A 12,097-nucleotide genomic window follows, 5' to 3' on the forward strand; every position below is an offset into this window, starting at 1 on the left:
CGGGGAACGAAGACCCCACATGCTATGGAACAAACAAGTCCTTGTGTTGTAACTACTGAGCCCACACACTGCAAGTAAGATCCCGCACAATCAAAAATAAACAAAGAAATATTTTTAAAAAATAAAAATAAATTTTAAAAATTAATGTGCCGGTTTTAACTTTCCTGGACAGTATCTCCAGGGGAATGTCTGGTGTTTTTGTTCTAGGATGTTTTTCCTTACTCGTGGTCGGCCCCTTTTCATATTTCCCTATTCTCCCCTCCTCACCCCGTATTAATCTCTACCCGTGATTCTGGCTGCTGGGAAGACAAAATCAAGAGAGTCACCACAAGGAAAAGGCTGGTTTACCTTTTATGGAAGAGCCTTCAATATTTTGAATCACAGTCCTGGGCAAAACCACTCAACCAGCATTTGTTGTTTGGCATGTATGATACGAGTGGTGCCAGGAGAGCGCCAATCACACTGATTGATCCACGTACTGAGAGTGAGGACAGTTACGGAGGAAGGGGAAGAGGGGGTCAGAGCAGATATTCAAGACATCACACACTTCCACGGTGGAAATAAATGAGAAAAATTAAATAGGAGACATTAAAGTGAAGTGAGTGGCTGGGGATGGGGTGTGACCCACAGAAGAGGTGCCTTTTGGAGTCCCAGGGTCATTGCCCTGCGTCCCTGACTGTCCATAGAGGGAACATCTTCCCTGCAGCTCCCAGGCCACTCAGGGATTCAGCTCCAGGTCGCTGATGTATTCCTGGACCCAGTCCTCACTGGGGTCGGCACAGACCTGCCGGCCTCTTTTGGTCTTGAAGCTGTGGAGAGCAGCAGAAGGGTTACACACTGGTGAGTGCAGCGTGGGTGGGATCCTGGGCCCCCAGGGACCCCTCCCTCCTTCTGCCCCGGACATCTCAGGGCCTGTCCACATGCTCAAATCATGTCGCCTTAACCCTGGGGTTCACAGACCTTCCTGGGTCTCCTATGGGGGTCCCCTTGGAAAGCCAGCACCGTTGTTTGGCAAATGAGAAAGAGGACAGCTTCCTGCTGTCACCCCTTCCCTCTCCTCCCTCTGCCCAGGGGCAGACCCTCAGGACCCTCTGCAGGCCCCAAACCAGGTGAGAAAACACGGCAGGGGCCCCCCTGGTGTCCTGAGCTCTGAGGAGGTGCCTCAGACCCCCAGGCTTCTTCCCCAGGGCGGGCAGGAAGGCTGGCCCTTACATGATGCCGGGCTTGGAGCACTGGCTGCTGGTCTCATAATAGTCGTCCACGAATTTGCGTGGGATCTGCCGGGAGACGAAGGAGAAGCAGCAGTCCGTCGGGTTGTTGGTACTAACTGTGAGAGAGGGGACAGACCGTGGTAAGTCCTTGTTCACGGGGAGAGGCAGCCAGCGGCCCCTCGAGGGTCAGGAGACCTGCAGGAGGCAGTGCGTGGGGCGGGGGCGGGGGAATCCAGGAGGAAGTGGTGTTATTTCAACTGGATTCCAGAGGAGACCAAAGGCTACACTGGGAGCCCACTGGACACAGATTCCAGCTTTTGTCAGAATCCCACCTGGGCCTCATTTTCCCAGGAATCCATAAAATGGGCTTCCCTGCCACTGTCTCTCAGAGCCAGAGAATAGAATTGCTAAAAACCACCCTGGGAAGGAAAGTTCTGCTCAGGAAATAGTGTCTGAAGTCTCTCTGAAGCTCTCTACTTAAGGGCTCAGGTGAAAGACCCCGGCCAAGAGTTGGGGACAGGCCTCACAGGTGGCAGAGCAGGTGTGGGCAGAGAGGGCCGCGGTGAGCAGCAGGACAGCCAGGGTGGCCCCGGGGATCTCCATGATGCTGGGTGGGTGAGAGAGTCAGGTGGGCCCAGGAGCTGGACTCGAGACTTGAAGCTGCAGCCTCCTGCTGGGGTCTGGGCTGTGTCCTCTCTTTATAGGCAGCCTTGGGACACTAGAGGACAGAAACTTGTGGAGACCGAGGCGGGGGGTGTATTTTTTTGTCACGGCGTTGGTATCATGCTGTGAGTGGCAGAAGCCAGCAAAGCTTCAGGTCACCACAAGGGCTCAGCGTATTTGCAGGAGCGCTCGTGTTGCTTACTTGATGGGGAAATGGTTTCCCCAGTGAGAGGAGGTGAGAGGCTGGTGTGACCCTGTGACAAGGTTATGTGGTGCTTTCTCACAAGGACAGGTCTGTACACCAAGCATCTCCCCACAGAGCTGAACCTTCTGGGACCCACCCCCAGCTGTCCCGACAACACAGCTCTGACCTAGACGATAATACCACAGAGTCTTGAGAAGCCCCCCAACCCAAGCTAAAAGCACATCCTGGGTAGGGACAGATCTGGGGAATACTCAGCTGCAGAAGGGGCCGGAGTGAGGCTGGGCTTTCAGACTTTGGCTCATTCCTCAAACATTCTACCTTAAGCTTTTGATTGCGAGGCATCCATTTCAAAGATATCCATCTTGAATAAGCACATCCCCCGTTACAGAATTAGACGATGGGCCAGGCTGCCCTACCCATGGAGTTCCCCTTTTAGAAAGTTCTGGATGACCTAGATAACTGACCATTTGAGTGGCTTCCCTTTTCCCTTCCACACTTTCTCTCTTATCTTTTAAATTCACCAATAAAGAGTGAACCTGTAATACTCTGGTCACCCCACCCTCACCCCAATAAAGGCAGAGCCCCAGGTTTGAGCCCTCTCCCTCTGAGACCTCACTGTGCAGCCGCAGCCGTGCTGTCTACCCTCTGGAACTCCAAGTAACAAACCTTGTCTTTCAAAGTCCCCTGATGGTTATTGAGGTTTGTCTTACACTAATAATAAGAACCTTAATGGCCCGTCCAGCTTGAACACTGGCTCCAGCTGGGGAAATACCTGTGGGGCCCCCACAAAAAGTACAGTCCGGTCAAATTCCTGCAGACATCACCATCAACAGGCTGACGGACACAGAATAGCTAGTCCCTTGTTTGGAGAAAGAAATGGCAAACCACTTCAACATTCTTGCCTTGAGAACCCCATGAACAGTACGAGAAGGCATAAAGATATGACACTGAAAGGTGAACCCCTTAGGTTGGTAGGTGCCCAAAGTGCTGGAGAAGAGCAGAGAAATAACTCCAGAAGGAATGAAGAGGCTGAGCCAAAGTGGAAACGACACCCAATTGTGGATGTGTCTGATGGTGAAAGTCTGATGCTGTAGAGAACAATATTGCATAGGAACCTGGAATGTTAGGTCCATGAATCAAGGTAAATCAGAAGTGGTCAAACAGTTAGAACTGGACATGGAACAGACTGGTTCCAAATAGGAAAAGGAGTACATAAAGTCTGTATATTGTCACCCTGCTTATTTAACTTATATGCAGAGTACATCATGAGAAATGCTGGGCGGGAAGACGCACAAGCTGGAATCAAGATGGCCAGGAGAAATATCAATAACCTCAGATATGCAGATGACACCACCCTTATGGCAGAAAGTGAAGAGGAACTAAAAAGCCTCCTGATGAAAGTGAAAGAGGAGAGTGAAAAAGTTGGCTTAAAGCTCAACATTCAGAAAATGAAGATCATGGCATCTGGTCCCATTATTTCATGGAACATAGATGGGGAAACAGTGGAAATAGTGACTTTATTTTTCTGGGCTCCTAAATCACTGCAGATGGTGATTGCAGCCATGAAATTAAAAGATGCTTACTCCTTGGAAGGAAAGTTGTGACCAACCTAAACAGCATATTCAAAAGCAGAGACATTACTTTGCTAACAAAAGAATTGATGCTTTTGAACTGTGGTGCTGGAGAAGACTCTTGAGAGTCCTTTGGACCAAGGAGATCCAACCAGTCCATCCTAAAGGATATCAGTCCTGGGTGTTCATTGGAAGGACTGATGCTGAAACTGAAACTCCCATACTTTGGCCACCCCATGTGAAGAGTTGACTCATTGGAAAAGACCCTGATGTTGGGAGGGATTAGGGGCAGGAGGAGAAGGGGACGACACAGGATGAGATGGCTGGATGGCATCACCAACTCGATGGACACGAGTTTGGGTGGACTCTGGGAGTTGGTGATGGACAGGGAGGCCTGGCATGCTGCGATTCATGGGGTCTCAAAGAATCGGACACGACTGAGCTACTGAACTGTACTGAACTGAACTGAAAAAGGAGATGCCAAGAGTGAACATCGACGTTTTAGGAATCAGTAAACTAAAATGGATGGGAATAGGTGAATTTAATTCAGATGATCATTACATCTACCACTGTGGGCAAGAATCCCTGAGAGGAAATGGAGTAGCCCTCATAGTCAACAAAAGAGTCCAAAAGGTAGTACTTGCGTTTCAAAAATGACAGAGTGATCTCGGTTCATTTCCAAAGAAAACCATTCAATATCACAGTAATCCAAGTCTATGTCCCAACCACTAATGCTAAAGAAGCTGAAGTTGAGCAGTTCTATGAAGACCTACAAGACCTTCTAGCTGGGCTAATTGGGAGCTAATATGATGACCCTTAAACTGTTGCTACCCTTTAAACAGAAAAACTCTGCCAGAGATCTATCTTATGGACATAAGCACAATGATGAGGTCATCTGTATAACAGCTTATTTATAACAATTAAAAGATGCTGCTGCTGCTAAGTCGCTTCAGTCGTGTCTGACTCTGTGCGACCCCAGAGATGGCAGCCCACCAGGCTCCCCCGTCCCTGGGGTTCTCCAGGCAAGAACATTGGAGTGGGTTGCCATTTCCTTCTCCAGTGCATGAAAGTGAAAAGTGAAAGTAAAGTCTGTCAGTCGTGTCCGACTCCTAGGGACCCATGGACTGCAGCCCACCAGGCTCCTCCATCCATGGGATTTTCCAGGCAAGAGTACTGGAGTGGGGTGCCATTGCCTTCTCCAAATTAAAAGATCACTTACAACTAAATATGATAACAAATTCACCTCTTGTAGTAATAATTTGCCCTTAGAAACTGTGGAGGTAAATAAATTTTAGAGGAAGTCCTTGCTATTAAAGAATCCTAGAACATTTCCTGTTTCCTTACTGTAAAGTCAAGGCATTTCCAGGGTTTGTCTAGCACTTCAATGACATCATTAACGACTCTTCTGAAAATATCTCCCTTCAACAGTTTGTTGGCTTTTCTTCTTTGGGCTTGTCACCTCCTGGTGGGGAAATAGCTGCTGCTACTCAGCCATCACATCTTCTCAAAAAGTCTCATCCACTGCATAAGAGGGAGTGGAGAGAAAGTAATGTTGCTAGTGTTTTAAATTGCAATTGGGCTTTTCTGAAATCATAATTTGTAATGTTGACTATAGAATACTCTCAAAAGTAGTTAAAGCTGATTTTAAATATATATAAAATGCAGAAAAGAATAGAGAATTGTTTCACTTCTGAAAGTTGGGTAGGCAGTGTGGCAAATGCAAGTAAGGATGTGGAGCTGGGGTTGGGGGTGGTGTTCGTCTACATTCTTCCTGTCTTATTCTGGCATAAATGAACTCAGGCACAATCTGAATAAAATGTCTTTCCCTAAAGGTAGGAAAAGTTCTATTATCCAAACCTAATGACTATTAACGGAGAAGGCAGTGGCACCCCACTCCAGTACTCTTGCCTGGAAAATCCCGTGGATGGAGGAGCCTGGTAGGCTGCAGTCCATGGGGTCACACAGAGTCAGACACGACTGAGCGACTTCACTTTCACTTTTCACTTTCATGCATTGGAGAAGGAAATGGCAACCCACTCCAGTATTCTTGCCTGGAGAATCCCAGGGATGGGGGAGCCTGGTGGGCTGCCGTCTATGGGGTCGCACAGAGTCGGACACGACTGAAGTGACTTAGCAAATGACTATTAATTTGGCTTATTTCTTTCAAGTGTATTTTCTCCTAGGCTTATGATAGTTCCATTTACTTATTTGCTTTTTATCTCTTTTTACCATGTATGTGGGAAAGGGAAGGGACATAATTGTAGCCATGATATGAATGCAAATTTTTATTTTTCTTATTTACACTTAACAGTACAAGACGTTTCCAACTCATTCCAGTATTTTTAAGAGCTGCCTAATTTCCTCATCCATCAGCCTAGCGTATTAATATTGTCATCCACTACTGTAGCACATTTGGACTGTTTTCAATTTTTAATTGCTATAAATATGCTTCACCAAATATCTATATGCATAAACCTTTTTCAACAAATGAGGTTTTTTCCCCATAGGATATTTTCCTAGCTGTAGACTTTCTGCGCCAAAAAATGACATTTAGGACTCCTGCTTTATAGAGACACCCCATGACTAATGTGCATTCATTTATATACCCAACTGTTAAACAAGATTTTAATGGCATATTGTAGGGACTGGTGAATGTTTGATGAATGAAACAGTGATTTAAAAGCCAGATTTATCTATCACATCAAATCTGTCATGTCCCAGACTTCCCCAATTTCATTCTGTCCATCTGAGTTTTGATCAAACACAGCTCAGGCTACTGAAGACTCTACAGCATCAGTAGATATGTCACAGTCAAAACACCTGTGAAGAACATTAGAAACGTCTGCTCTGAGAAACGCAAAAGGGAATGGTATGATCCATAAAGCTCTGTTCGTGGTAGAAGACCAGCTAAGCTTGGTCCCTTAGTGACGGCAACTCCTGGCTCCCCCACCTCCTTGTTCATGAATCATTTCCTCAGAAGTGGTCTGAGCAACATGATGTCATGGTCCTTTTCACCCAGGATGCGGTTTCCAGTGGGACTTGTGTGCTCGGGGTGCTGTCACATCACCCGAAGGTGTCACCCTCTGTGATCGGAACAGCTGTAGCAGAGCATCAGATCTGCTCTGTGGGAGGAACTATTAATCTGTAGATCTTTCCATGTCCTTACGGCTCTGACACTAACATCATCTCACTGGCCAAAACCTTTCCAGCCGATCAGCCCCAACAAATGAGCAACTGGGCTCTTCTTGGATGCTCTGAACCTCTGTGTGACCCCAGGGACCCCAACATGTGCAACTCATAACAAGACACCATGCAGCAACTTCCCCTCTGATCACGCCCAGCCTCCAGCTTCTCATGCTCTAGAGTTGCCTATAAAGGGACAAGGATACAGGATGGACTCCCGAAGGATGGAGGCAGCAGCACTTGCCCCATTCTATCTTGGCTTTGCCCTCTTCCTGCCTATCACTGATGAGTTCCCATGCTGCTCTGGTCAACCATCTCTTCACTACATCCCTCAGCTCATGAATTTTGTCTGTATCACAAGACTCTCATCCTTCCTTTCTCTTAGAATTGTTTCTCAGTGCTCTGGATGGATGTCTAAACCACATCACTTAAACTCTATGGTTGAGATTTCTCACATGAAAGCAAAGAACTTCACAGAAGGTTTTAAAACATTCTGAGCTATTTCCCAAACTTCTCAGGAAGTTTTAACTATCTTGTCTCTGGATCTGGTAGACCCATTGTTAGTGGGGAAAATTGAGGTCTAACGCATTCACTACTACCACTAAGTCGCTTCAGTCGTGTCTGACTCTGTGTGACCCCATAGACGGCAGCCCACCAGGCTCCCCCATCCCTGGGACTCTCCAGGCAAGAACACTGGAGTGGGTTGCCATTTCCTTCTCCAATGCATGAAAGTGAAAAGTGAAAGTGAAGTCGCTCAGTCGTGTCCAACTCTTTGCAACCCCATGGACTGCAGCCTACCAGGCTCCTCCATCCATGGGATTTTCCAGGCAAGAGTACTGGAGTGGGGTGCCATTGCCTTCTCTGGCATTCACTAATAAGATGCAAATGCCAGGTCCAGTTGGTTCCTAGGATGAACAAAATGACAGAGTCCCTTGGCTCTCTCAAGGAGCTCCAGCCTTTGGGTGATGTACAGAAGGTGGCATCTTGCTGGCGATTGTCTCTGTGGACAGGATGAATTTCCCTAAAAGAGATGGAACAAGGGCTCCCTGACCCAATAGCTATATTCGCTGAAGAGGGAGACAGACACTGAGAACAAGATAGGCAGAGATTCAAAACAGTAATTCACGGTCAAGAAGAAATGCTTAATTTACTTGGTTCATTTTGTGCTCTACTCTGCAGCCCTGAGCACTAACATCACCAACTTCTGGCCAGCCACCCTCCGAGGAGGGAAGAAATTGATCTGGCTTTTCTGGGGCTCTTGATTGCCACTTCCTCATGGTTAGGGCAGACACCTCACAGCCTGCTGTTTCTCTCATTTCTCTCCAGATCTGTCAAAAATTTGTCGATGATCATGTGTTCTTATCCTGGTGTAATATCAGAATCATTCCTCCTTCCTAGTGAAAGGCCGGGCTTGTGGAGAAGAGACAGCCCATGGGACATGGGGTGAGGAGTGGATCGGCATATAAAGTAGGTTTATTTCTTTCTGTTTTTCTCTTCTTCCCAGGATTGCATTTTTTGCATCTTGCTTATTCATATGTAATATTAAAAATCAAGTCTTTCCATGTCATTCTATTTGTTTAAGAGGCTGGCATTAGGCTCTTAAACATTAACCACTATGCCAGTCCAGCAATGTAGACTATATAGTTGGCTATCAATTATATGATCATAGATAAACTACCACAAAAAAACCACTGTCCTTAAAATTTTCCCCATTTGTGAGTTAATTTACATAAAATAGGTTCTGAAAAATAGAATTTCTGGATCAAAGAGTATGGCCATTTTTACAGCTGCTGACCCTCCTAAGCGTTAAATCCAGACTTGTAGGTCTATGGTGAGTATTCAACAAATAGACAAATTACTGGAAAGATAATCTTGAGTTTCACCGTCCTTCTACCTCCAGGCTTTCCAATTCCGTTCTTTCCATCTAGGGCGTGGTTAAGCTTGCCTTATCCTTTTTGGTGTTTTTTGCATGTCCCGTTTATACAGTTAGGACAATTGTGGGAGTCCATCAGGGCGTCCTGCTCTGTGGAAGAAGGCTTTGATCATTCACTTCAGAGAGAAATCTGTCACATGGAAAGGAAATAGCTAAGCCTGATCCCTGCTCTGTGTACTGTGCTTCATTGCTCAGTCATGTCTGATTCTTTGTGACCCCATGGACTGTAGCCTGCCAGGCTCCACTGTCCATGGGGTCTTCTTGGCAAGATATTGGAGGAACACTGGGTTGCCATGCCCTCCTCCAGGAGATCTTCCCAATCCAGGGATCGAGCCCAGGTCTCCCACACTGCAGGCAAATTCTTTGTCATCTGAACCACCAGGGAAGCCCAAGCTGATCCCTGGGTGATGCCAACTCCTGGCCCCACATCTGGAGAAACAATTTCCTCATAAGTCAGTTCAGCTCAGTTCAGTCTCTTAGTCATGTCCAACTCTTTGCAACCCCATGGACTGCAGCAAGCCAGGCTTCCCTGTCCATCACCAACTCCTGGAGCTTGCTCAAACTCATGTTCATTGAGTCAGTGATGCCATACAACCATCTCATCCTCTGTCATCCCCTTCTCCTCCTGCCTTCAATCTTTCCAAGCATCAGGGTCTTTTCCAAGGAGTCAGTTCTTTGCATCAGGTGGCCAAAGTATTGGAGCTTCAGCTTCAACATCAGTTCTTCCAATGAATGTTCAGGACTGATTTCCTTTAGGATTGACTGGTTGGATCTCCCTGCAGTCCAAGAGACTCTCAAGAGTCTTCTCTAAAACCACAGTTCAAAAGTATCAATTCTTCAGCGCTCAGTTTTCTTTATAGTCCAACTCTCACATCCATACATGACTACTGGAAAAACCATAGCTTTGACTAGACAGACCTTTGTTGGCAAAGTAATATTTCTGCCTTTTAATATGCTGTCTAGGTTGGTCATAGATTTCTTTTAAGGAGCAAGCGTCTTTTAATTTCATGGCTGCCATCACCATCTGCAGTGATTTTGGAGCCCAAGAAAATAAAGTCACTGTTTCCATTGTTTCCCCATCTATTTGCCATGAAGTGATGGGCCCAGATGCTATGATATTTGCTTTTCAAATGTTGAGTTTTAAACCAGCTTTTTCACTCTCCTCTTTCACTTTCATCAAGGGAGTCTTTACTTCCTCTTTGTTTTCTGCCATAAGGGTGATGTTATCTGCATATCTGAGGTTATTGATATTTATCCTGGCAATCTTGACTCCTGCTTGTGCTTCGTCTTTGATCAAATCACCCTCAAAATCCAGACCCAAGTTTCTCTCCCAGCTCAGGCTGGTACATGCTTGCTAAATTTTGTTGTTTCTTTGGAGTATAGTCTCTTTCGCCCTTATCAGAAATATAATTTACTGACATGAAATATATGGAATATATGAATGGTCTTATATCTATTAAGGAATTATTTCTATTAAGTAATTTAAGTCCTCCTCCCTACCAAAATTCTCATAGCCTTCAAAAGCAAATTCTAGCAAACATTTATAGAAGGGATAATGGAGAAAGAATAAACTTTTTAAGAAATTGTACCAAAGTAAGTGGACATCTATAAACCAAAAACAAACAAAAAAACAAACAAAACCAAGAAAACTTGACCTTAATTTCATACCTTACCCCCAAAAAATAACTCAAAATACATCATGAACCTAAACTTAAAACAAAAAATGACAAAACTTTTTGAAAAAAAAAAATAAGAGCAACATCTTCTAGACCTAAGACAAGGAAAAAAAAGTTCTAAAATTTGATACCCAAAGCACAACCCATAAAAGGAAAAATTGATAAAATTGGAGCACATCAATTTTAAAGTTTTGCTCTTCAAAAGACTTATTTGACAAAGCTCTTATATTTGGAATATATAAAGAACTCTCAAAATTCAACCTTAAACAAATGAATGAACAATTCAATTAAAAAATGGACCAAAGTCATGAACAGATATTTCAGGGAAGAGTACATACAGATGGCCAATAAGCAATGGTACTGTGACTGTTTTTTTTTTTATTCTTTTTTTTTTTTTTTCTTAAGATATAGACTGAAGTAGGCAGAATAATGACCCTTCTCTCAGAGGCCATGTCCTAATCACTGTAACCTGTGAATATGTTACATTACACAGAAAAGAGGGATCAAGATAGACAACTGATTTTGAAATAGGGAGATTATCCTGGATTATCTGCATGACCCAGTGTCATTATCAGGATTCTCATAAGGATAGCAAGACTGTCAGTGTCTGAGTGATGCAATGTGAGAAAGATTTGACTGTCCATTGCTGGCTACAGATAAGGAATGTGGCACAACCTCTAGAAGTCAAAAAAAAGACAAGAAAATGGATCTTCCCTTAGAGCCTCCAAAAAAGGAAGGCAGATACCTTGATTTCAACCCGGTAGAGACCCATTTCAGACTTCTGACCTCCAGAAAGGTAAGAGAATACATCTGTGTTGTTTTAGGCCATTAAGATTGAGGTTCATTTGTTACAGCAAAAAAAGAAGCTAATACAACTGAAGCACTGTGCTGAACACCTGAAACTTACATGATATTGTAAATCAACTATATTAAATTAAAATTTTTAAATAAATAAAAAATAAGAAGCTTATAGACACATTTACAGATAAAATGATACTATAGTGATTTTAAAACATGGCCATGATTTCTTTGACACTCCTCCCAAGAAGAGGCAGGGATCTAGGTCCCCTCTCCTTGAATCTGATCAGGCTTGTGACAGCTTTGACCAACAGGTTATGATGCAAGAGATACAATAGGACTTCTGTGACTAAGTCATAAAAAGCCAGGCAGATTCTTCCTTATTCACCTGGAACACTCATCTTTGACCCCTTAGACTGCCGTCTAGAAGGGCCATATGTACACAGCTCCAGTGAAATTCCCAGCCCAGGCACCGCATGTGACTGAAGAAGCCATCTTAGAAGTGGATCTGCCAGCCCAGATGGTGAGGGCTATTTCTGACCTGGACCACTGGTGGCATCATCGCTGATATCACATCTGTGTGGTCAGATCAGTTGTGAAAGAACATCAGCACCTTCTGCTCTGTGGGGAGCAGCAGTTAGCACACACTTCACAGATCTATCTGTCCTGGAAGGAAGCCTGCTGCAATACCAGCTCCTGGCCACCCTCTAACTAGGAAATCATTTCTTCAGAAAGACCTCAAAGAACAAGCAATTTCATCAGAAGTATTTCCAACCAATGGAGAAACTGAGATATTCATGCAGATACTCTGAACATCCCTCTGTTAACCAAAGGGTGTTGACAGCCCTGGGTTGTGC

At 44.8% G+C, this 12,097-nt stretch overlaps 1 protein-coding gene across 1 annotated transcript in view; it reads right to left on the reverse strand.

Annotated features, from left to right (window-relative positions):
- Positions 1-338: 338 nt before the first annotated feature.
- LOC105004031 (C-C motif chemokine 3-like) overlaps positions 339-12,097 on the reverse strand; it is a 32,882-nt gene continuing 21,123 nt past the window's right edge. The window contains exons 3-4 of the mRNA XM_010861523.1: positions 1,213-1,327; positions 339-809 (exon numbers count right to left, since the gene is read on the reverse strand). Coding sequence (XP_010859825.1) covers positions 719-809; positions 1,213-1,327 — 206 coding nt within the window. The 3' untranslated portion in view covers positions 339-718. The remainder of the gene's footprint in view (positions 810-1,212; positions 1,328-12,097) is intronic.

Source organism: Bison bison, unplaced genomic scaffold (genome assembly GCF_000754665.1).
Source record: "Bison bison bison isolate TAMUID 2011002044 unplaced genomic scaffold, Bison_UMD1.0 scf7180017864472, whole genome shotgun sequence".
NCBI lineage: Eukaryota > Metazoa > Chordata > Mammalia > Artiodactyla > Bovidae > Bison > Bison bison.